Below are 23442 nucleotides of genomic sequence, written 5' to 3' on the forward strand. Positions count from 1 at the left end.
CCCAGGTTGCCCAGGGAAGCTGTGGCTGCCCCATCCCTGGCAGTGTTGAAGGCCAGGTTGGATGGGGCTTGGAGCAGCCTGGGCTGGTGGGAGGTGTCCCTGCCCATGCAGGGGGTTGGGACTGGATGATCTTGAAGGTCCCTTCCAACCCAAACCAGCCTGTGATGATTCCGTGATGAAGACAGGATGAAGAAGGGCTTCGGGAGCCACTTCCCGGAGCGAGACCCCCCAGGGCAGCGGAGCCGCGGGTCACACCGGTGTGTGCGCAGCGCTGCCCACCCGCGTTCCCGCCACCCGCGTTCCCGCCACCCCCGTTCCCGCCACCGCCGTTCCCGCCACCCCCGTTCCCGCCACCCCCGTTCCCGCGGGATCCCGGCCCCGCCGCGCTGAGACCGGCCGGCTCGTGACACCGCCCGTGACGTCACGGCGCGGCGGCCAATGGCGGCGGCGCGGGCGGTATAAAAGCGGCGCGGCGGGGCGGGCGCGGAGGCGGCGGGCGGAGGGGCGGGAGGGGTAGGGGCGCTGCCGGCAGCGCTGAGGGCCAGCGGGTCCGCTCGGGCCCGGGGCGGGGGCCCCCATGGAGGCGGCACGGAGCTGTAACGGGTACCCCCGGCAGGAGCGGCCGCCGCCTCCCTCCGCCTCCCAGCCGGCGGGCGCTGAGAAGCCCCGCGTCCCTCCCGGCGGCGGGGCGGGGGGGGATGGTTGGCGGGACGAGCGTCCCCGCAGCGAGGAGGACAACGAGCTGAGCTTGCCCAACCTGGCGGCAGCCTACACCAGCATCCTGCGGTCGCTGGGCGAGGACCCCGAGCGGCAGGGGCTGCTGAAGACGCCCTGGAGGGCGGCCATGGCCATGCAGTTCTTCACCAAGGGCTACCAGGAGACCATCTCGGGTAGGGAGCCCTCCCCATGGGGCGGCAGGGTCGGGGTCACCCCCGGGAGGGCTCCGGGGCGGCTGAGCTTGGAGCTGCTGCCTCCACACCGGCCCTGGGGACAGTTTTCCTGCTTCGAGTGGGCTCTGCCGCCGCCCTGTCACCCCTTGTCACCTCGGGGGGGGGGTCTCTCTGTCCCCTTCTCCCCCTGTTTCCCCGGTGTTTGTCGTTGTTTTGTTCTGAACTCCGTGCTGGTGAAGTTCACGTCCTTCTCATCAACTCCGGTGCTTCTGGTTTGGGTGAGCGGAGCAGGTGGTTCTGCCTCCCTTCTGCTGCTGTGAACTTCTCCAGCCCCGGAGCAGGAACGTGCTGGTTGCGCCCGGCTGAGCTGGGTGTGCGGAAGGGTTGCAACCCTTGCTTCTCTCTGGCAGACGCAGGTGGCTTGAATTTTCTCAGGCAAGGTCCTGTTCTGCTGGGGCTTTTGTCAGGTGAGGTTTTCCAAGGGTGCCAGTGGAGCTTGAGGAGCTGGAGTAAGGAGAAAGGAGGAGGTGAGAGAGCAGCCAGTGCGGGTCTAGAGAGGTGCCCCAGGTTCACACCCTGCCCAGGTGAGTGTCCCGGCTGCCTGTGTGCTCTTCCTGAAGCCAGGAGGAGAGGAACTGGGGCGGATTTGTTCTCACCATCACCAGCAACCCCAACATTGTCTCTCGGTTCCAGTGCAGGGTAAATTCTGCCCGACAGTTTAGCTTTTTTTACATCAGTTTTCCCCTTTTCAGCCTTCTCCGCTATGGGCTGTACCCAGTAGAAGCAGTAAAAAAAAAAATAAAAATAAAAAGGGCTTGGGAAGCTGGGGAATTCCCCTTTCTGCTCCCTCTTGAAGTAAAAGGCGAGTTCCTGCTGGCGCACGAGGGCTGTCAGCGGGGAGCTGGGGATGCCAAGCAGAAAGGAGCTGCTCGTGTTCCTCTCCCCGCACCCGCAGCCCCATCAGGGTGTTGCAGCCGGATGGGGAGGCTGAGCTGTGCTGGGGGCTGGCGGCAGGGAGCTGCCTGCTGCCTCCTGCCAGCCCTTTTCCGACCTGCTCTCTGCTTCAGCCTGACGCTTGGCTCCTGCGTTGAGTTTCTTTTTCACTTCTGGAGCGCTGGGCTTCTCTGAAATCAGATTGGGTGTTAACTTCCAGCGTTGACTTCCTCATGGCCAGCTGCTACCCGTGTGCTGGTGTTGTGTCCTGGCTTCCCTCAGCAACAGGATTTCTGCCTTCATCTTTCTGACCAAACCAGGTCTTCAGGTTCACATCTGGAAATCAGCTCTGGGCTGCAGTGGCCAGCTTTCCCCCCCCCCCTTTTCCTTGAGTGCTGCTGCATGGTGTGTTTGAGATGCAGTTTCCTTGGGTCTCCTGGAATAGTAATTTGTTGGGAATAACTTTCCTTATTTGAGGACTGCACGTGCCTTTTTATTGCTGTAAAACACAGGTGGTTTCACAGTCACTCTGCCAGTCTCTAGCAGGATTGTTTTAGTGATGGCTCCTAAGCATAAATTTCTGTGCTGAACTTAGATGAGGTTGCCACCCATCTCAGGTCCTGTCATACATTGCTGCCAGTTTTGTGTGCAGAGCCACATTTTACCTTAAGTTTTTTGTAGCTTTTTTTGTCTGCTCCAGTGTGGGTTCTCTGGGACCCAAATAGTCTGTCCCAATCTCTCACATATTTCATTAAGTTCTGAACAGTCCCCTCCTCTGCATAGCCATACCTGGGAGAGAGCTGTGTTCTATCCAAGTGTTTGATGCATCACTGCTAGGTGCTGTATTCTTGGACTGTTTTTTTTCTGCCCTTTCTAGGAAATAAAAAAAGCTGTAATCTGAACATCCCTTCCTGTGTCAGGTGTGGAATCCTTTTACTTTCCAGCTGCCCACCTCTTGCACAATTCCCAGCTTCCAGTCTTCCCACTCTTACTAGCCAAACAGAAGAGAGAGCTGTAGCTGAAGGACCAATCCACAGCAGCTAGCAAAACAACTAGTGGGTGAGGAGTTGGCTGAGAGGGTTGATAACCAAGTAACTAATACTTGGGAAAATTTTAACTGCATGGTGAAACCCAGTGCCAGCAGCTATAGTGTCTTAGGGAGCTGTGGGGCTGCAGCTCCTGCTGTTTGTCTCTGCTGCAGCATCCCCATGTGCTGTTCACTTGGGTGTGCTCATACATCTGCCTGTCTAGCCAGGCTGTGCCCTAGACCAGGGAATGGCTTGTAAAAGCAAAAAAAACCCAAAACCAAAAACACCACACCCCACAAAACCCCAAATCCCCAAAAAAAGCAGCCCTGACCTCTTGTTGTCTCAGCTTTATTTTGCAGCTTATTCAGCTCCTTATGTGGGGCTGTCTGGATAGGTGGGGGTTAAAGCAGTGATTGGCAGGGTGTGGGTGGAGGAGCTGTTCAAGTTTGCCCCTCAAGAGGCAGGAGATAACAGTTTTGGTAACTGGAAGTCCCATCTTATACAAGGCTTCTCAAGTTAACAGTTGTGTTGCCAGACTGCAACCAGAAAGGAGTGGCAATGGCAAACCCAGGCAGTGAATACAGTGCAGCTGCAGGCTTTTAAATCAGCCTTCTGAGTTGGCCTGCCTTGACTTAGGTGGGAGAAAAGCAATATGTTCTTGATGGCATTTTAATTTCCATATAGGAACTAAAAAAGATGTAAAAAATATATTCCCAAAGTATGAAATGTAATGAAGAATGGTCAGCATAAGGTTGCAGGTACACTGCAGGAGGTCTTTGGTGTTTAATGTGCTTGACTCAAGCCTCACCTGCTGCAAGTGAGAACCTGGGGTTTACTGGCTGGTCACAAAACAAGCTGCCTGCAGTGCTGCTCACTGGTGACTTAAGCTGGCCTGGCTTTTGTCACTGAACACTTCTCAGTACAGTCAGGATGCTGGAAGCTTTCTGGCGTGGTTAGATGACTGCCCTGCAGCAGGCTGTCCTCTCTGGGGGAGAAAGTGAAACAAGTGGGGAGTTGAGTTTAAGGAGCCCTGATTCCTTTGATTTTAAGGAAAACTTTTGGAAGCTGCTAAGCTGGTCTGTGGTTTCAACAGAGTCAGCAAATGGGGGTTGTTTTTCATTTTTGAGCCTTGACTTCTTAATTTATCCTTAAGAGAAGAAAAAACCCAGCTGTTTTCTTGATCTTTTTGGTTGCTGTGTGTCTGAGAACACAATACATTTGGGACATGGTTAAATATGCTGGACACTTGATCTCCTTTCCTGGGTGTTGTCACTTTGCATGGCACCTGCTCGGATTTGTGTTTTCATACTTCCCAAACTTGAATCTGTGGTGTTGTAGAGAAGATCTGCTTTCTGTCTCTTCATTCAGGTTTGTGAGTAACAGTGAAGCTGGTTTTGCTTTTCCAGCTTCCACTCTGTGCATTTCCTAGTTGCTTTTCAGCAAGTCCAGAAAACAGTGTTTGGGCTTCACCTCTTACTCATCTTTGCTATGTGTTCTGCAGCTGGTCAGTGTTGCATTTCAGAGCCATTAGTAGAGTTTGCTTGCTAAATATCTAAATCTGGGTCTTGCTGTTCTTTCTAGATTTGTCTTTTCTCCTATTAATTGGTCTCTACTAACAGCCTCATTCTTTCTCTGACAAAACATTCAAATGCAGTGATCTCACTTCCATAGCACTGCTCATCAAACTTCCATCGAGTAGCAGGAATGCCCCAGTGATTTCCAGTAAATTCCACTTGGGGACCAGATGAAAAGAAAAATGCTGGCAGTTCACACTTGGGCATCTGTGCAGACCAACAGCCATGGTGACAGGAGCCTCTCTATCTAGGTGGGGAGGAGGTCAGAGCAGACAGGATGCCAAAAGTTTGACTTCTCAATTTCATGCAGTGGTTCTGCATCAGCATCCAAGAACCTGTTTTCTCATCCTGAGCCCAGGTCAGATCTATCAGCTTCATACTTCTGGGAGCAAACTGTGTAACAAAGTAGTAACTTGTTCTCTGGGGTAATAAAGGTGAGCTGGGCTGTTGGTTGCTGGTTGCCTTTAGGTTTCCTATAGTTGGTTCAGGCCACACAGAGACTAAACCTTGAGAGATCTCTCACTCCTCTAGTGAAGGCTTCATGTGCTGCTGGCTGTGAGACTAGATAAATACAACAAAGCACAAGGGGTTGTAAATGAATGGAAATAGAAGACTGCAGACAGACAGCACTGACTTGTAACTCCAGCTGAGGACCTCAGTTCAGTCTTGGCAAGCAGAGCTAAGTGGTAAGTTACAGAAATGGTGAGTGCTAATGGTGCTAATTTCAAAGGACAAATCATAGAGGAGTTGGTCTTGATAGTGTAATCCTGTAGGAAACATTAGGCACAGGGTGGAACAAGCTGCCTGCATCTGCAGGAGGAAATTGGCTTGTCTTCATCAGCTGTGTGTTCTCTAAGCAAAAATGGCCTGTTCATTACACAGTGTAGTTGCTGGCAATGGTGATAATTGTTAAATGAACAAAAGCTGGAAGACTTTTCTGGTAGGTATGTTAACTTTCAAGCATGTTGGCAGGTTCTCCTTTCAGCGTGTCTAATAGGGAAATGGAAATCAGAAATACTGGGGCAGCCTTGCTTTCTGAATCTCTGTTTTGAAAGGTTGCATGTATACTTTATTTGCCTGCAAGCTAAGTAACTCAACTGCAGCTTTTATTTTAAAGCAAATAAATAATTAGGTTTCATTCAGTAGATTAACACCTGCTGAACTGTGTGTATGTTGCTTTTCCTCCCTTGTTAGTTTGTGCTTTTCTTATGGTGAAGAGTGAAAAAGCAACCTTAATGCTCTTTTCCTTCATCTTCTTGGTCTGTGTGGATTTGGGATTTTGACAGATGACAACAATGGTGTAAACTCAAATTTTTCCAAGCTTACTCAGTTTGCTGTGGGTGAGAGGTGCTAAAATAGACAGGCAGGGCCTTAAACAAACAGGGCTGTTTGATCAGCAGCAGTGCCCTTTGCTGAGAGCTACATCACTCTTTCCTGTTACTGGACACAAGGTACTGCAGCTTCTCTTCTCATAGATGCAAGAGTCTAACCTATAAGTGACTCAAATATCAGTATTATTGTGGTATGGCCATGGCTTGTTCCTCATAAACTGAAGGGTGGGAGATGCAGGGTTGTTCAGAGAAGGGTTCTTGGGGGTTTCTTCCCTCAGTCCCCCCCCCTGCTTGGGTGAAACCTGCTCTGTTGAACAGGCACTCAGTGCAGAGAAACTTCTGCTGGGAACTAGGGATGCAGGGCTTCCCAGGATGATCTCCCCTGCCCATTAAAGCTCAGGGAACACCAGATTTGTTAGTCTTGTTTGAGGCTTGGTTGGGAATTTCTTGAATGTCTTAATCTCTTGGATCTTAACTCGAAGGCTTCTAATCTCTTCATGTTGTTTTCAAAGTGTTGTTTCATCTTCTCTGATTTTTCCTTTGTTTCAATTTCAGAAAAGTGTGGATGGGGGGCACTTTCAGCACCTTCTATGACATGAGACATTGAAATAGTTGTTGAAATTCTGATACATTTTAATGAGCATCTCCATAACCCTGCTTTCCCTCACATTAATAAATCTCCTGGCAGATGAAGCCAAGATTAGGTTCTAGAAGTTGTCATCTGAGAGTCTGCAATAACTGATCTCTTATGAATAGACTTGAGTCTCTCACTGCAAGATGGGAAATGTCTTATAGGAAAATAAACAGATCTGTACAAGTGATGGCCAGAATGAGTTGAAGAGCAATAATGCTTTTCCTCCATCTTTGCTTTTATGAAATGTGCCTTAAATTACACATCTGGTTCACCTCTCTTCTAGTAACTGAGGAATTAAGCTTTGCTTCTGAAGCAGATGTTCCTGTCTGAAATTAATTGTGTGTTCCTAGTCCTTTGGTGTGGCAGTGATGAAATCTGAAATTCTAGGCAGAAACTTGTAAATTCTCATGTGTCTTGGCTTCTGTTAGGAAGGTACATTATGGCAAGGAAGCCACATGGTGTTTGTTTAATTTTCTCTGTAGCTTTTGAGCTTTATTGCCTATTTCAATAGTAATGTGCTACCTTAGGCCATGTCCCTTTCAAGACATTTTGAAGCAAGTGATGGTTCTGCCATGAATTGGCATACCCAGATCACTCCCTTTCTTAGCAACCTGAAGCCATTTGCTTCCTGCAGCAGTACAAACTTTCTATCAGTGTTTCTGTAGCCTGAGTCTCTTCACTTTATGCCTGTCAATTCCTGGTGCCTTTTTAACCCTGAAAGGCTGCAAACATTTTCTTGTTTCTTGTCTGGAATACTTTCTCAAAGTACAGTTATCCCGTAGTGTCATCACATAATAAAGTCAGTTTTGACTGCACATGTTACTGCTTACCCAGCAGCAACTGCAAGGTTTGTGTAGCAATTTCCTTCCAGATCAATTCTGACCCAGCAGTCAGTTGGTTTCCCTACCTCATTCAGCTCATGCTCTATCAGTTACATCTATCTTCTGATGAAGAGGAACTTCTTTCTGAGAGAGACAGCCAAAGACATCTGCCAGCATCCTCCCAGCTCATTCTGCCCTAATGAACAGTTACCCTTTGGTCTCTGGCTTGTGGCATTGCTCTTCTGGAGTATCCTCCAAACCATGACCTGTTCCTGGTTCACCTAAGGTGCCCTGCCAGAGGTTTTGGTGTAACTTGGTTTGTGTTTCTGAGAGAGAAGCTACCTGACCTTACCCTCTAAGTTTCTTCAAGCTAATGGGCTCAGGTATGGTGTGACTTGCTCCACCAGCCTCACAGGAGGGTCCCTTGGCCAGAACCCATTTCTGTGATGGCCTCAGCTGCCTGCTGCAACTTAGGGGTCACCATGGAGAGCACAGGGGCTGTCAGTGAGGACAGTGTGGAGCTCTGTAAGGCTGTCAGGAGAGCCTTAGGTGTCTGCCAGGATGGATGAGCTCATGAACAGTATCAGGGAATCTCTGAGCCTGCCTTCATCTCTTGACACTGAACAACCCTCAGTCTGATGCCTCAAAAGTGGAGCAGCAGTGAGGCTGCTAAACACCCCGGGGAACTGCTTCAGCTCCTAGTGAGAGCAACCTACATCACTGCAGTTGTCTCTCTCTCACAGGCACAGTAAAAAGGGGACACCTGAAGTGCTGTGGAGCTGGTGCAGTGCTGCTCTGCAGAGGGTTGCCAGCCCTCCTTCCCCTCACCTTCTCAGCCAGCTGCCGGGTGGGCTCTGGTGTCCTCAGTTCCCAGAGGTGCTTTTGCTTCCCTGTGTCCCATTAAAGCCATGCAAATAGTTTCTATAGCAACAGGTCTTTTTGCTTAGCTCTGACGCAGGATCCTGAAAGGTCTTTCTCAATCTGTCTTCAGCCAATTCTGATTTTTGCTTTTATCAACTTTTTTTGAAGATAAAGAGAGGGGGAAAATTAATTCTGCTCTGTTTCAGGAGTTACCTTGCAGCAGGGGTGACTGTTCATTTTTTAAGAGCCCACTGAAGTTTCTCCAACAGGGCTTGACCTCTGAGCTGAAGGAAAATCAGCTGGAACACCCCCCAAATCTGCATAAAGTGTTTGTTCTTCTTTCTGTCCTCCCAGCCGTTTATTTTAGTTTGAATTTTAGCTTTTAACATGATGTGCCTAGACTTAAGGACTTGAGCAGTAAATACCCTTAGCTTTTCTGGGGTGGTAGAGAATGGAAATGATGTTATTTGCAGTTGTTTTTGGCTTACAGAGAGGGCTTGGTGGCAACACTCGAGCACAGCTGCCACTAATGAAAGTGGAGTGAGGGGAGGTACAACTCTGAGAAGGATGATTTATGAACATGCCCATCCTCTTGCTAGCAGAGGAGACACTAGTCCTGTCCTACTGATGTGGAGGATTGTGTAGGTGGTGCTTGGAGGAAGTGAAAGTGTTGCTTCATTTGAGAGGAGGAATCTCCTTTATGTATTAAGGAAAAGTAGTCTGTTGAGAAGTCCATCTGAGCTGCAGGTGTCTTGTTTTGCCAGGAAACCAAGCTAACAGTATTTACTTCTAGCCCTCCTTTCTTCTATGCTTTTGTTTCTAAGATCCTGGTGCCACAGGAGGAAGGGATAGCAAAGATGCAGGTGGATATTTTGGAGCTGAGAGACACAGTCACATTGCTCTGTGTGAGCTGGGGTAGGGCTGGGCTGGGACACCATGACTTTTAGATCTTGCCCTGAGTGGCCTTCAAATGAGGAAACAAATCAAGCTAGTGAAGCAGGTGTGTGCCCTGGTAGGTAGAATGAAGGAATGGGAAAAGAGACACAAATTTGTCCTCAGCTTTTCTTCTGGCCTGGTTAATCTGGGGCCTTGTTTCCCCTTCTCTGCTTTCAGCTCTTAAGTTCTCCAGAACACTTGCTGCAGGCTGAGCTTGTCGAGGCCCTGTTTGATGCTGCTGCAAATTGAATGACTGAAAAAAAAGGCAGACAAAGTTAGATAAAAAGGTATTTCCTCCCTGCATGAAGTGTTTGAGTCTCTGCCAAACCAGTATCTCCTGTGTAATGACAGGAGACAAGGGCTGTGGTGGGACATGGCTGAGATTCTTGTTGCAGCTACTCTGACCCAACTCTTATTTTGTCGACACAAGGCTTGGATTTCCAAGGGGGAAGTACAGGGATGGATAAATAAGCTGTGCTTACTTGCAGGGTAACAGGCTTGTGAAGTGTGAGCAGGAGGGACTGGAGCAGGACAGAGGTAACTGGGGGTCTCCTCTCACACCACAGGTATTTACTCAGGTTTTGGTCTTCCCTCTTTCATTTTGTTTTACCTTGTGCCCCTGTATAATCTGGCAGTTGTGAAGGGGTTATTGGAGGGGCTAACACCAAGCTGGATTCTTCTTTAAGAGGCTCTGGGCCTCCTTGAACAGGAGTGACTGGTGCTGACTTAAAATCAGCACCAACTTGCTGCTGGTGTTGAACTCATCTAAGGTGCAAAATTGGCATGGCCTGTATAAGTGAGAAGTGAGAAGCACCCCACTGCTCTGTGGTTATGTTCCTGATGCAGGGATCTGTTTGCTTACACACCTCTAAAACTCCCTTGGCATTGCCCAGGCTGCTGTGACTCTGGGCTGTAGCCATGATAAGATGCCTTTTGTTCCTGAAAGTTGCCTGTGTGCTACTTCAGAGGTCACTTAACCTTCTTTTTCCTCCAAGTTTAAAACAGGACCAACAGCTGCCTCCATGATACACCACAGCTCTTCAGGAATAGACTTAGGTTCCTTAGGTGAAGTCTGAAAGGATTGACTCATCTTTTATACATGAATAAGTGTGTCTATGGATATAAATACACACGTATGAGACTTCATGGTTGAAGTACCTTCTGTTGAAGCTCTGGCCTTAGCCTGTCACACATTACCATGACTTAATGAGAAGGTGGCCATTCTTGATTGTTCTGGACAGTCTGCTTTGTGAGCATGCTGACGTAAATCCCTATCTGACATCAGGCTCTGATATGCTCCTGGCAAGGCTGGTATGAGCCAAGCTGGTGATCTAATAACAGCAGCAATCACTCTGGAGATGCTTCGTGGATCTGTTTGGATTTTGTTTTAATAATGGGCACAGTAGCAGGTTTTGTGAAACCACTGTTTGCCTTTCTGCTGTGGAAATGGCAAGTCTGCAGAGTGCTGCAGGAGGGACCTAAGAACCCAGGTGGCTGCTCCATCTCCCCTTCCCTCTCCTCTCAGCCTGCTCTGTTTGGATTTTGCCTGTTCCTGGTTGAATTCATAGTTATAGAACTGCATGGTGCTCCCCATGTAAGAAAAAAACAACTTGCCAGCAGTGTTTGGAGTGAACTAAACTCTGAAATCTGAAGAACAAAAGTATGTACCTTGACAGAGATGTTTCCTAGCTGCTTTTGTGCCCCTTACTCCTGCTCTCTGACCTGCTCAGAAGCCTTCTGGGGTCCAGCCTGGCTGCCTTGCAGATTGCCAGCCCTTCTCAGCAGAGAACGTGCGTCGCAGGCAGAACATCTTGTGCACAGTTTCCAGGGTTACCTGTGTAGTGCTGATAGCAAGCAGGAAATTAAAATGCTCCGTGATGATGAGACGTTATCGCCAGCAGATGGTGGCCATTAGGTGTGTGTGCGTGTCAGGGGGAGGCACAAAGGCAAGTAGAGCAGACACAACTATCAGATTCGTGTCATTGCCACGGTGGGTGCTAAGCTCCACCATGGGTGAAGCTGGGCAGTCCCTCAGCCCCTTGCTTCCCCTGCTGGTCATGGTATGTGAGGCTCTGGTTCCTGGAAATAACTCCCAGTAGTCAGTGTGGCTTCAAGCTGACTTGTTCACAGAATTCGTTGTTCTGATCAACTTCTGTACAGGTAGTTCTCTTACTATTCTCTCTAACCTGGCCCTTCTATACAGCTCTTCCCTCTTGTCCTTTGAAAGTCTTTTGACTTGAGACTGTTCTAGCCTCCAAGCATGGTCCAGCTGCCTGCAGTCTTTGTGGAGACTATAGGAATCTGCTGTAACCTGTGTCAAGATTGCTTGAGCATGTGTTGGAGGACTGCTAAATCTGGAAAACCACCTGAGGATCTGTTCTGCTGAGCTTTGAGACTCATATTCCTTTACTTATTGAGCTGTCTCCTCTTCCTTCTATCTTTGTGGGTTTCTCCACCTCAATTCTCTGCTAGTTCTGGGATGCAGAATTAGGCTGGAGTATGGATGTGCATGCCTGCTTCATTTCAGGACAGCAGATCTCTTCCCCCAACCTGTGGTTGCAAGTTTCTCTCTGACTCTTGCGTTTGCCTGAAGAGCTGCTGGCTGGTGTGCTTCAGGATGAAAGAAAGTATTTTATTTGCATGCAAAGCCTTCTTGGAGACACTGGTGTTGAGTTGTTTGAAGAAGCTGCTGTGGTGGCTTAGCTTTTCTCAAACCTCAGGCTCAGCTTTGTAAGTGGCAGGTAGAAACACGAATCAAATCCCACTTGGAGATGTGTTCTCCTCCTCAGCATTGGCTTTGTCAGCTCCAGTATTTTGTTGCTTTCAAGATGACAATAATTCTGCAAAGGGTAGACTCAGAGAATCATAGAGTATGCTGAGCTGGAAGGGACCCATCAGGATCATTGAATCCAGCTCCTGTCCCTCTGGCACCCCAAGACTCTCACCATGTGTCTGAGCATTATCCAAACACTTCTTGAGCTCAGGCAGGCTCGTTCTAGCTGGGGCTCAAACTATTATTTAAATGAAGCACTATAGGCTGACTTCTGGTGTAGCACACAGAGGGTCTGACCAGAACCATGGCAGCTGTGTGCTCATATGCAAACCAAAGTCTTCTTGTGATGTTCCTCCTTACTTTCCTCCTGTATCTTACACCTAAAATCCGTAGTTCTGAGAGAGCTGTGCCCTTGCTACAAGCTTTCTCAGATGCTGCCTGGAAGAACCTTCCATGCTTTGTGCACTTGTATATTTTTTTTTAATGCCAATGTTTGATTTCAGATGTTCTGAATGACGCCATCTTTGACGAAGATCACGATGAGATGGTAATTGTGAAGGACATAGACATGTTCTCATTGTGTGAGCATCACCTCGTTCCATTTGTTGGAAAGGTAACTCTTCCTCACAAAACAGATGTGGGAATACATGATCAAAGACCTAAAGTACATGTAAAAGACCTTGTAGCTGTAACTACAAAGATTTTAAAGCTGTAAGTATTTACTGCTTGTGGCTATGATTCTAGAAGTTAATCTTCAGAATACAAATAAGGAAGGCCTCCTTAATGTGAGTTTTATTTGAATTTAAGCTCCTAAAATACGATGCTTAACCTTTCCTAGTCTAGGTAATCTAATGGTTTCTGACATTTCATATCAAAGCTGCTCTTCCTGAAGCAGCCACAAGCCTTGAGGGCAGACATCTTGATATTAAACTGGCTCACCCTGCACGCTGGCTCTGTCATGGATTTAGCTTTTGGCTCTGAGCTATCTAGTGCTCCTTCATCTCAGGAACCCCCCTGTGGGTGGAGTAAACTTCTGATTAGCAGCCTTGTCTTAAGCAAGCAAGGAGGGGGTGGTCAAAATTGACCTAGCAGGAGGGCTGCTTAGGTTGGGACTCCCATGGAAGGGGCTGGTGGTAGTTTAGAGACTCTTGGAATTGTGAGGCCAACAATTTATAAAAGAAAATACAAATTCTTGAGTTAACCAGTGTAAATGTGGTGAAGAGTTCAGAGTGGGTACTTCCTCCTGCACATCTCAGCCCTTGCACTCCCTGCTCAGCACAGAAGGATGGAGCTTCTTCTGCCCCATCTGCTTTACCAAAATGTACTGGCATCCAGAGAGTGGCAAGTGCTTCTGTTTTCTGTAATATTCAATCAGTACCAGACATGCCCCAAGTGAACTGTCTTCCAAAAATAAAATACCCAAACAGAAATCAGCTGTTTATGTAGTTGAGTCAAGTCCATTTCATCTGCTTTCTTTTCTTACTGTTGGTATTCTATGCAGGAAACCAAGGTGACTTCTTTTTCTGTGCAAGCTTTGTTTCACCTGTTGTTCTTGGCTACACACTGTACATTCCCTTTGTTACTCCAGTGACAATATGCATTCTTTTTGCATCTCCTGTTGAGCCTGTGTGGTTTGGAGAAGTCTCCCCACAAACACTGAATTGGTCCTGCCCATGTAATGGTCTGCTAAAGGGCTTGGTGTGCCTCTAAATATTCTCAAGAGTAAACATTCTCCTGTTGGGTACATCAAACAGGCTGCAAATACTGACCAGTTGGGTTTGTATTTGCAGTTCTGAAATCAAGAAATTCACAACAGTACTCTGGGGTACAGGATTCAATGCTTATTTCTAAGTGATGTCTCTTTATCTGAAATGTTTCATGTCTTTTCAGGTGTCAGTGGGTTGATTACCCAACAGAAGTGATAGGAATGAGCAAATTAGCCAGGTAATTAGGTGCACTGTGGTACCTCAACCTGCAGGTGCAGCAGTACAGGATTCTGAGGTGGGGCTGCTAGGCAAAGCACACAGACAGAATCCTCCACTGACACTTCCCTACTGTATCTTGGCTCATTTTTCAAGTCTCTGGTACAGTGGCACAAGTGCTGCCTTATCTGTTATAACTGTAAACCCACTTGGATTCAGTATCCTGTGTGTGGGTTTCTAAAAACAGGAAGCTAAGAAGCTTTCCCCTCCTCCCCACCCTTGTATCTGAGCACTTTTCTTCTCCAAAACTTGTTCCAACTTAGTGCAACTCTGTGCTCAGGACAAATGTTCAGCAAATCCATATTCAAGCAGGATGGAAGCTGACCTAATCCTACAGTGATTTATGGTACTACCAATAGCAGGGAAAAATAAATCAACAAGTGCAGCCTGGCTTTGGTGGCTAAGTAATTCTTGCCATCAGGACTTTTAACTGGAAGTAAAGAACAGTTCCTTTTGGACTTGCTCCCTAAATCCATTTTAGCTCTTGAAAGAAAAGCTTATTTTAGATGAACAGTGCTGTGCTGAGTAATAGACTGCTTTTAGTACCCAAATGTAGAAGTCATCTGTAGCATTCCTGAGACTTGGAACATAAGCCTGGGCTCTAGAAGAGTTGTGATTTTTCTCCACCTCAGAAAACTTAATTTATTCTTCACCAGGACACTGACCTCACCAGGCATCTACAGTCTCTGTTTGCTCCAAATTTTTCAGGCTTGCATGGTGGCATGTTCCTCCCACAAGTTAAGACTTCTGGACTGTTCCAGAGTTAGTTCTGGGGCAAATGCACATTTCATTTCTCTCTGCATGAGTTTCATATGGATTTGGAAGTGTGGGTTTGATTCTGTTAATGGTTTGTTCTCCTCTGTCTAGGTACATATTGGTTACCTTCCTAACAAACAAGTTCTTGGCCTCAGCAAGCTTGCTAGGTAAGTGTTACTGTAATGAAAGTGATGCTAATTTGTAAAAAGGATTACAAGCTGTGCTAATCTTTCTAATCTGGTCCCCCTCTAAAGCTCAGCCCACTTTGTGTCCTGGATTTGGATTTAGACCAGCTCTCAGCATTATGTTTTTTGGGGAGAGGAGAGAAGTCTTAGAGCTGTGTTGATTCACATCAGTCAACCGTGGTTGGAGCTGTAACACCTTTGTACATTCACCCCCAGTGCTGATGTCTCCAGGGAGCACAGAAGCAAGAGCAGCAGAGAATTTGGTCTCAAAGGCAGGCCACAAAAGCCAGTGGGGATCTCCAGCTATTCATGAATCATCTGCATATTGAGAAGAACAAAAATCCAAAACTGCCAAACCGTAAATGAACACGTTGTATGGATAAAAACTGAACCTAAAACTCTTATCTCTTAGTTGACTCTTCAGAGAAATTTGGCATTTCTTTCTTTCACTCAAAACCTGCTGAGAGAGCCCTAAGGTAGTTCTTATAGATAAGGTTCAGCCTAAGAAACAAAGCAGTTATGATACACTGGAGAAATCCATCTGTTATGTAAAATAGCTTTTTCCTCAGCAAATGCCCTTGGATCTGTTGTTGCACCAAACCTTGTTATCAAGTGACACTTTCTAGTTCTGGTGAGGGAAGGGGTGGGAGATCCCTTCAAAAAGCAGATTATTTGGGACTGGAGTGGAAGGGTCTCTTGAGAAACAACTCTGAAAAATTGGCTGTAGTTCAGAAAGTCCATGTAGGTTTTGCTTATACTTTCCCTGATGTATCTGTTAATCTTACTGTAGTTCCAATAATACTAATGAGAATTAGCCTTGTAAATCTGCACACCTGCTGTGTAGGATATGGCCCTGAAATGTTTTAAAGTCAGTTCTGTTCTGTGCTCAGCTTGCACAGCAGTGAATTTGTGTTGGGCCCTTGGAGGTGGCATCTCTTTTAATGTAACCTCATAGCAGAGGCAGGACATCTTCATGTCTTCCAGCAGTGCTTGTAGCAGTGGGCTTTGCTCTGATGAAAAGGCTGGAACAGGCAGCTCAAAGAGTTAAATTTTTGGTACAGGTTTTCTGTGGCTGTACCTAACTGCTGACATTGTGAGGAGGTTTTGAGCTGACAGCACTGCAGTTCCTGGGTGAATGACTTTGCCTCCTGTAGCTGCTTAGGCTTGGGGACATCCATGTGGCCATTCATGGCTTGGGTTTGTGTTGGCTGGGTCTCTTTAAGGGGTGAGGGCTTTACTTTTTGAGTTGGGAGTTCTGAAGCTGAGCATCCTTGCTGAGAAGACTGTCTTCAGCACTTGGCTTCACTTCTGCAGGGCTTGTATGCAGGAGGAAGGATCACATATGAAATATGCCTCAGTTGATTTGTCCCTGGTTTCCCCTGAATTGCAGATGTAGAAAGAACTATCTTCAGTGATATATTTTTTAATGCAACTGGCAACATGTTGCTAGAAGTGTACAGTTGTCCCTCTGATTATTCTCAGTATAGGCAGGTGGATGAATGTGCAAAGCTTCCTGTGCTGTGCTTGAAAGGTGAAATTTTGCCTCTGTTTTTTCAAGTTAGGGTAAAACTCCCACATACTGCAGTGATGAAAAGATTAGAATCTTGTATAACAAAATGCTCTCAGCCTTCACTTGCTTTTGGGGGCATGGAGAGATGGGTGGGCCAAGTAGTGCTGCCTTTTTGTGCCCTATATAATGCAGCCATTGTTCACATGAAGAGCTGTGAGGCTGTTGGTACTGTAGGCCTAATCTTTTCTAATAGGATTTGTCTAATGTGGGGAGTTTCTGTAGTTGTGGATGACCTGCATTCAGTAAACAAACATCTTTGGATTTTAAGCTCAGGGCTTGAAAATCCTGATACAAATAACTGTTTTTATATAATTGTGCTTACAGGGCTTCTTGCATGCAATGCCAGTGTAAAAAATATCTGAGCATCATCTTGTTTGCCATCCATATATTTAATATAAAGATTATGTAGCTTTGTTTAGAGTAGCTGTAACACAACCATTTCATTTCTGGAGGGGAGTTTCTGTGTGTAATTGTCTCTCCAAAACAGCAGACAAATCTCATTGTCAGAAATGTTCCTTGTAACTCGTGCCTCAGGCTGACAGCCTGTGTCTGTTTTCTGTCTACTCTGACCAGATGGGTGTTCTATAGCAACTTCTTTACATGGCCACTTGATGTGTAATTAAGCATCTGAAGTTGGCATCAATAACCCATCGAGTGACAGAGCAGTTACCAGATTTTTCTTAAATGTGTGGGTTATAACATTGTGACAATAAATGATGATAGTGCCACTTGCATTTCCCCTCAGATGGCTTAACTTTGAAGTCGTGTTTGAGAGGAGCACTAAGGTGATCCCTGCACTGAAATGTGAAGGATGGTCTGATATAGGAGGGGAGAGCATCTGTTTTAAATAAAAACAATTTGGTCTCATTGTTCTTAGTTAACTCTGTGGTTAAATGCAAGAATGCAAAACATCTCTTGCTTAATTTCAGTAGCCTGCTGGGAATCCCAATATCTGAGTTGTCCTTAAAACAGCATTTGGTTTAGATTGAAGCAAAAAGAGGTAATCTGGCCTGAAGGATCCTGAGTCCAAGGATTAGCTCTTGGGGAGTCTTCAGGCTTGGATCCCCTTGCACCTCTGCAATGCAGGTGGGTGGTGGCATGAGTGATTCCAAAGTAACAGCCACCAGAAGATGATGTAAGGAGGAGTAACAGGTGTCCTGAAGCTGTCTCTGGGGGTGGCAAGTAGGGGAACAACTTGCCACTGAACGCAGGGATGTGCTGAGGGAAGCCCCTGAGCAGTGCCAGCCAGTGTGGGTTTCCAGCAGGAACACAAGTCTGCAAAGTCATCTTGTTTGATAGTATCAAGTGAAGATCAGGCAATGGGCAGGTAGGGATATGTGTAACATTGTCCCTTTCTTTTCTCCTTCAGGATCGTGGAAATATACAGTAGAAGATTACAAGGTAAACACTGAATTTGTTGTTGTTGTGTGTACCCTTTTGATGTCCAGGTCAGGGTACTGGTAATTGCAGGTGGGCTGTAGCTGTGCAAATTTTGGTGTGAAGAAAAACACCATGTTCTTCAACAGGAGCTTCTCATCTGTTGTCTTAACCCCTGTGTTTCCAGTGAGGGGGAAAATCTGCCTATGAAAATAGAAATAGGCAGTAACTGATTCAGAGGGTAAATGTGTTGCAAGACACAGCTGCCTGGAGTAACTGAGCTAGCTGGATGCTGCTGGAGATGAACTCTCCTACAGATCTTTGAGAGTTGCCTTCAGGAATTCTTGTCTGAAGAGGTGAAGTGAGAGCTGCCATGTCATGGACTGCCTGCTGGGCCTGGGAAGTGGAGGAAGCTGCAGGATCTGAGGCTTTGGGTTGGGCTCAGCCTGCTCTCATTGTCCTGCTGTTAAATCTGGCCTGTTCTTGGCAACAGAAGTCTTAGAGACCACTAAGAGTCAGACTGGTGAATAGAGGCTGTTAGAGCTTGCAGGAAGTAAAGCTTTGCAGGACAATACTCTCTTAACCTGCTCATTTTTTAATCTCCACTTCCTTTCTCCACAAGAGAAACTGTGTAGGGAATGGATAGTGCAGCATATTAAAGCCAGTGAACAAATATCTAAAAACTGAAAGAATATAGAGGAGCAAGAAAAATCTAACTGCATAATAGGAGCCACAAGAGCTGTTACAACAAATCATGGTAATGCAGTTCCTGCAGAGGAGGAATGCACAATGACTCCCAATATAAACCAGCAAATAAAAGGTCTGTTCCAGGATACCAGCTGTAAGATGGGATTTGGTATGAATAAAATTGATTTAGGGAGAGCAGAGCTGGTGGGTGGTGGGGGGGGATCAGGCATACTTGGAAGGGAGGCTGCAGGGTTGCTTCCCAGGCAGTGGTGGGGCACTGGTGTGCTGGTCAGAGCTAATTCTGCTTCTCAACCCCCCTGGTTCTCTCAGTCCAGGAGCGCCTGACCAAGCAAATTGCAATTGCCATCACAGAAGCCTTGCAGCCTGCTGGAGTTGGAGTGGTGGTTGAAGCCACGTAAGTTACTCTGGGCTGTTCTGGGGTCCTGTGTGACCCCTGCTGTGTGCTGCAGAGCTCTTGTGTGTTGCCTCTTTGGCTGCAGTAGCTGCGCACCACGCTTGTTTGTGAGGCTGAGCACAGGCAGGGCTGATCCTTGCCTGCCCAGCCCAGTGGCCTGGTGGGTTGGAGCCATCAAAGTGGGGACCTGCCTTGTCCCCTGCAGTGGCAACTGGCAGTGTGGTCATCTGTCCTGGTGGCACTGGGTCTGAGCTCTGCCTCAGCACATCTGCTGCTTCCCCAGGTGGAGCAAAGCCTGGGACTAGCAACAGGTACATCCCTGGCATCAGGATGCACCTTGGGAAGGTGGGATTCTCCTAGGATTGGCATGTCCCTGGCATCAGGATGCACCTTGGATAGGTGGGATTCTCCTAGAATCTGAGGGGAGAGAAGGCAGTGCTCAGAGGCCGGGAATCTCTCTTTTCCACAGAGGACACCACTGACAGGTGGCCATGCTGGATATGGAGGTTTTGTCACTTCCCAGAATGAAATGTGCCAGTGGAGGAAATGTCTTGCTGTAGGATGACCTCTCTCCTTTGAGGATGCCTGATTTATTTCGTTTCTTCTTATTTCATTATTTCATTTCTTCTAGGCATATGTGCATGGTAATGCGTGGGGTACAGAAAATAACCAGTAAAACAGTAACCAGCACAATGTTGGGGGTATTCCGGGAAGATCCAAAGACCCGTGAAGAATTCTTGACACTCATCAGGAGCTGAAACTCTTTTACTCTCTAAATGCACCTGAGAGGTTGTTCTGTCCAGTGTCAATGTCTGTCCTTCCTTGTTCCTGCATCTCACTTTGAAACTAAATCGTTGTGAATTGTTGTCACAGTCTTTGTGCAGTAAAAGACTTTTGATGGCAAATGCAAAATGTAGCCATGAGGTTGGCTCCTTCTGGATTTCCAATGATGCTGATGTCACAGAAAATTACAAGCTGTGAATTGGGGGTTAGGAATGGTTTTTGCCCCACCTACGCTGCAGGATACGCTGCTGTTAGGAGAAAAATGGAGCTCGGGAGTGAAACAGATATTGATGAAATGGTGATGTTTGTTAGAATAAATAAGGAGCAGCAGAGGGAGGAGCTGAAAGGCTCTGGATCCTGGTAGGACCACTTCTGCTGCAGGCACTGTGCCTCTGCTGAAATGGATGGCCCTGAATTCTCTCTGACTGTATTTTATTACCAGTTCTGCAGTGACTTCAGTATCTGGATATGTATGTTATACCTCTTTGAGATGTTACCGCTGGTGGTGTTTTATATTCTTGCCAACTCTGTTTTTTGTGTGTGTTCTTTTCTTTGAGAAATTGAAAACACATTTTTCTTAGCCTCTTAACATGCCAGGAAACCAACTTCTAAATCACTCGGGGCACAGTCTTAACACAATGTAAAGGGTTTTGTGCACCTTTTTGCTCTGTGCCTCAATGTTTGACCACTTCAGCTTTCTTACTATCTTAAAGCAAAATTTAACACGATGAGGTGGGAGGAAGAAAACCCCAGAGTCTTTCTGCAACGTGCTAAGATATCCAAAGAGGTTTTTAATGATATTTATATCTTGAGCTTTCCTTCTTGGAATTTTTGTGGGTTAGAATGAGAAGGCTAAGTCTGGTCTGGTAATCTGAAAATGAAGAGTTCTCTTCAGATATTTCAATACTTGCATCTCTCAAATGTTGGACCAAAGGTGAGCACTGAAATCCTGAGCACAGCACATTGTACCTCTCCTGCCTGAGGGCAGGTCATTTCAGGACAAAGAAACCTGAAGTGACAACTTATTTCATCAGAGCAATTGAAAAAAGCCAATTTCTAGGGCCATCAAAATGAATTAAACCACTTTTTTTTTTCTGTGCATGTGGCAACCTCTGCATGTGGCAGTATTGGTACACAAAGTTTTTTCAGTCAGCTGGACTTGGCTGAACTTCTTTGTTAGGATTCCAGTGGGTGTTTTGTAACTCTTAATTGGGAAAACATGAGGCACAAATGAAAACCACCCTTCTCAAAATAAGCACGGGAGGCAAAACTTGGAGCAATAAAATGCCAGCCAGGGTGTCAGATGGTTGCCACTGCAGGTTGCCATGGTTGTATCTGCTTTTCCCAATATGAATCCAAGATGTTCTGTACAGTAACCTCAAAGGCAGCTCCTGATCTGGCAAGGTCCAGCTTACCAACTTTCTGGGCTCTTGCTTCAACCAGTGTTGGAAATGAAATGAAAATCATGTCTGGACAAATTTCCATTGGGTCTAAAGAACTTTCAAGAGCAGCAACCTCGTGTGTTCAATTACACTAATCTACCTTGATGACCTTCACAGCATTATTGGAAAAATCCTTTCTAATATCCTCTGTCCTGGATTCTGTAGAGTTAGGTGCTATCAAAGTGTTTGTCTGCTAGTGTAAATGAGCTGTGTGTGTTGCACATTTATAAAATACACTAACTCTATGGCATTTGTTGTTCTTAAATGATTAAGAGCAGGTATTGCCACTCTTGAGGTCTGTGTATGTTTCAGATACCCAGCTGAAAAGCCTTAAATCTTTCTTGCCTGAAGTTCAGAGTAAAACTCTTTCTCTTTCTAGCTCAACAACTGGAAGGAGAATCTGAGGACCAAAGGAGCACACACTAGTCCATCTCTTTCTCTTTGCTTGCTTCAGTTTGGAAATTAAGTCTCTGCAGAACACTGTCTTGTTCCTGAAATAATGAAAAGTTGCATTTTAACCACTTATCTCTATTCTGGATAAAGTTCATGTTGCACCATGGCTGTTTCATTTTGATGTGACCTGTAGTCCTTAAAACATGTCTCTCTCTCCTCGTGGCCTTGGATTTTGTTCACATTTTTGTTGTAAGACCTGGTGTGTTTTTTGGACCATTGGTATTGTTCAAATACACAAGCTTTAACTACACCCAGTGCCTATAGGGGTGTAGAATGCACAGCCTGTTGTACCATGTGTAAGTCCATTGTCTCTAAAGCATTAAAGCACAGTGTTATCCTTTGGAGTGGTGGTGTCCTGGGTGACTTGGAGGTGATGGCATCACACAAGGCAGTGGCATGAGCTCCATCTCCTGGGGTGTGGGTTGTTTCTGGGCTAGCAGGTGCCACAAGCCTGTGATGAGATGTTAGGTTGCTCTTCTGGAAGAGTAGCTGCTGTTGTTTCCAGATCAGTCCCCAGTTGTTGACTCAACAGGAAAAAAAAGAATCAAACCCCATTGAGGCCAAGTTGGAGTTTTGAGTAACCTGGTCTAGTGGGAGGTGTCCCTGCCCATGGCAGGGAGTTGGGGCTGGATGATCTTGAAGGTTCATTGTATGATTTGGTGTCAGCAGAGGAGTTGACAGCAAATACATGGGGGCAGGGGAGGTGGGAAGCAGTGGCTGGTTGCATGCACTGAGGCTCATGTGGGCTTAGAGGTCCTTAAGCTGTTCTGGATGTCTCATCCCACTTTGCTGAGGAAATACCTGGTTCCTGGCCAAATCTTCAAATACCTGAACAAGTATGTCCTAACTACAGATGTGACAAGAGACCTTGAAGGTGAAGTCTTGGTTGGGTCACCCTACTGTGCATAGCACTGAGCTCGGCTCAGCTGTCCTGCTCCATCTGGGTGAGAAGGCTGTCCTACAGACACTTCTGTCCTCCTGGGATGCAAGTACTGCTGGGATTCAGGGGAGAAGAATAGTCCTACAGCTCCCAGACTCCTGAGGACCATTGTATCCAAAGCTTTGCCAAGGGGCAGTGTGTAGGGATGGGAGAGCTGCCAGGGCTGTGTGTGGCTGTGCTTGCACACCCGTGAGGGGCACTCAGCTGCCCTGCCCCTGCTCAGTGTCAGGAGTCACCAGAAGGGGAGAGCAGGCTGTGCCTGGATGCTCCAGGGAAGTCCCTTTGTAGCCCTTTCACACCTAGCTTTTGCTCTGCTGTGTTGCCAGGTAGTTCCAAGGGGCAGGTGGTGTCTGTGCTGTGCTTGGAGCTGTGACTGCACCAACAGATGAACGTGTCCTGCAAGCTGCCAACCTCTGGCAGGAGCCCTCCTTGGGCTGTGTTGGCCCAGGCTTTGCTCCAGCCTGGATGAGAAAAGGGCAGGAAGAAGAAGATGCTAAATACCTATAGAAAAATGAGCAAATGCTTCTTTAATCTCACAGGATGAACCAGGCCAGGGTGGGGGAAAAAGCAGGGAAGTTTTGGGGCTGAAGGCAGGGCTGGAGGCTCTGCTGGTGCAGCGTGGCTGTGGGCAAATGCTGTGGCAGTTGGGGATGGAGGAGGAGGAATGAATGGAAGCCCCTCCAGCCCTTCATGGTTTGGGTGTTTTTTTTTTAATCCAAATGGTTTGTCCTGTGTGGAAATAACCCTCCTGGGAAGCCCTGGGAGGAGCATTGTCAAGAATTGTCTTTGTTGTGAAGCTGAGTTACTTCTGTGCTTCCCAGGGCTGTATATTAAAGATTGTGGTGGGAAAAAAACAGGCATTTCTCCAAGAAATGTTCTACTCCCTGCCTCTTGATTATTTCTTTAGCTGTGGGATTGGGAAGGAGCCTTCCTGGTTTTGTGATCCTGGGAAAATCTGTTTTTTATTGAGGTGAAAAAATACTCAGCTTGAAAGTGTTTACAGCTCAAAAAAACAGGGGGTGCAATTATCAGATCTGTAAAAGAACCCAACTCTGTTATTAAGGTGACATC

General features: G+C 46.8%; 1 protein-coding gene across 1 annotated transcript; it reads left to right on the plus strand.

Moving 5' to 3' along the window:
- The first annotated feature begins 501 nt into the window (after positions 1 to 501).
- Positions 502 to 21775, plus strand: GCH1 (GTP cyclohydrolase 1). The gene is made up of 6 exons (XM_051621186.1): positions 502 to 890; positions 12285 to 12394; positions 14631 to 14686; positions 17644 to 17675; positions 18669 to 18753; positions 19385 to 21775. Exons 1-6 carry the CDS (start codon positions 578 to 580, stop codon positions 19509 to 19511), a joined length of 723 nt encoding a protein of 240 aa, XP_051477146.1. The 5' UTR covers positions 502 to 577; the 3' UTR covers positions 19512 to 21775.
- The last annotated feature ends 1667 nt before the right edge of the window (positions 21776 to 23442 follow it).

Source organism: Apus apus, chromosome 5, assembly GCF_020740795.1.
Source record: "Apus apus isolate bApuApu2 chromosome 5, bApuApu2.pri.cur, whole genome shotgun sequence".
In the NCBI taxonomy this organism is placed as follows: Eukaryota; Metazoa; Chordata; class Aves; order Apodiformes; family Apodidae; genus Apus; species Apus apus.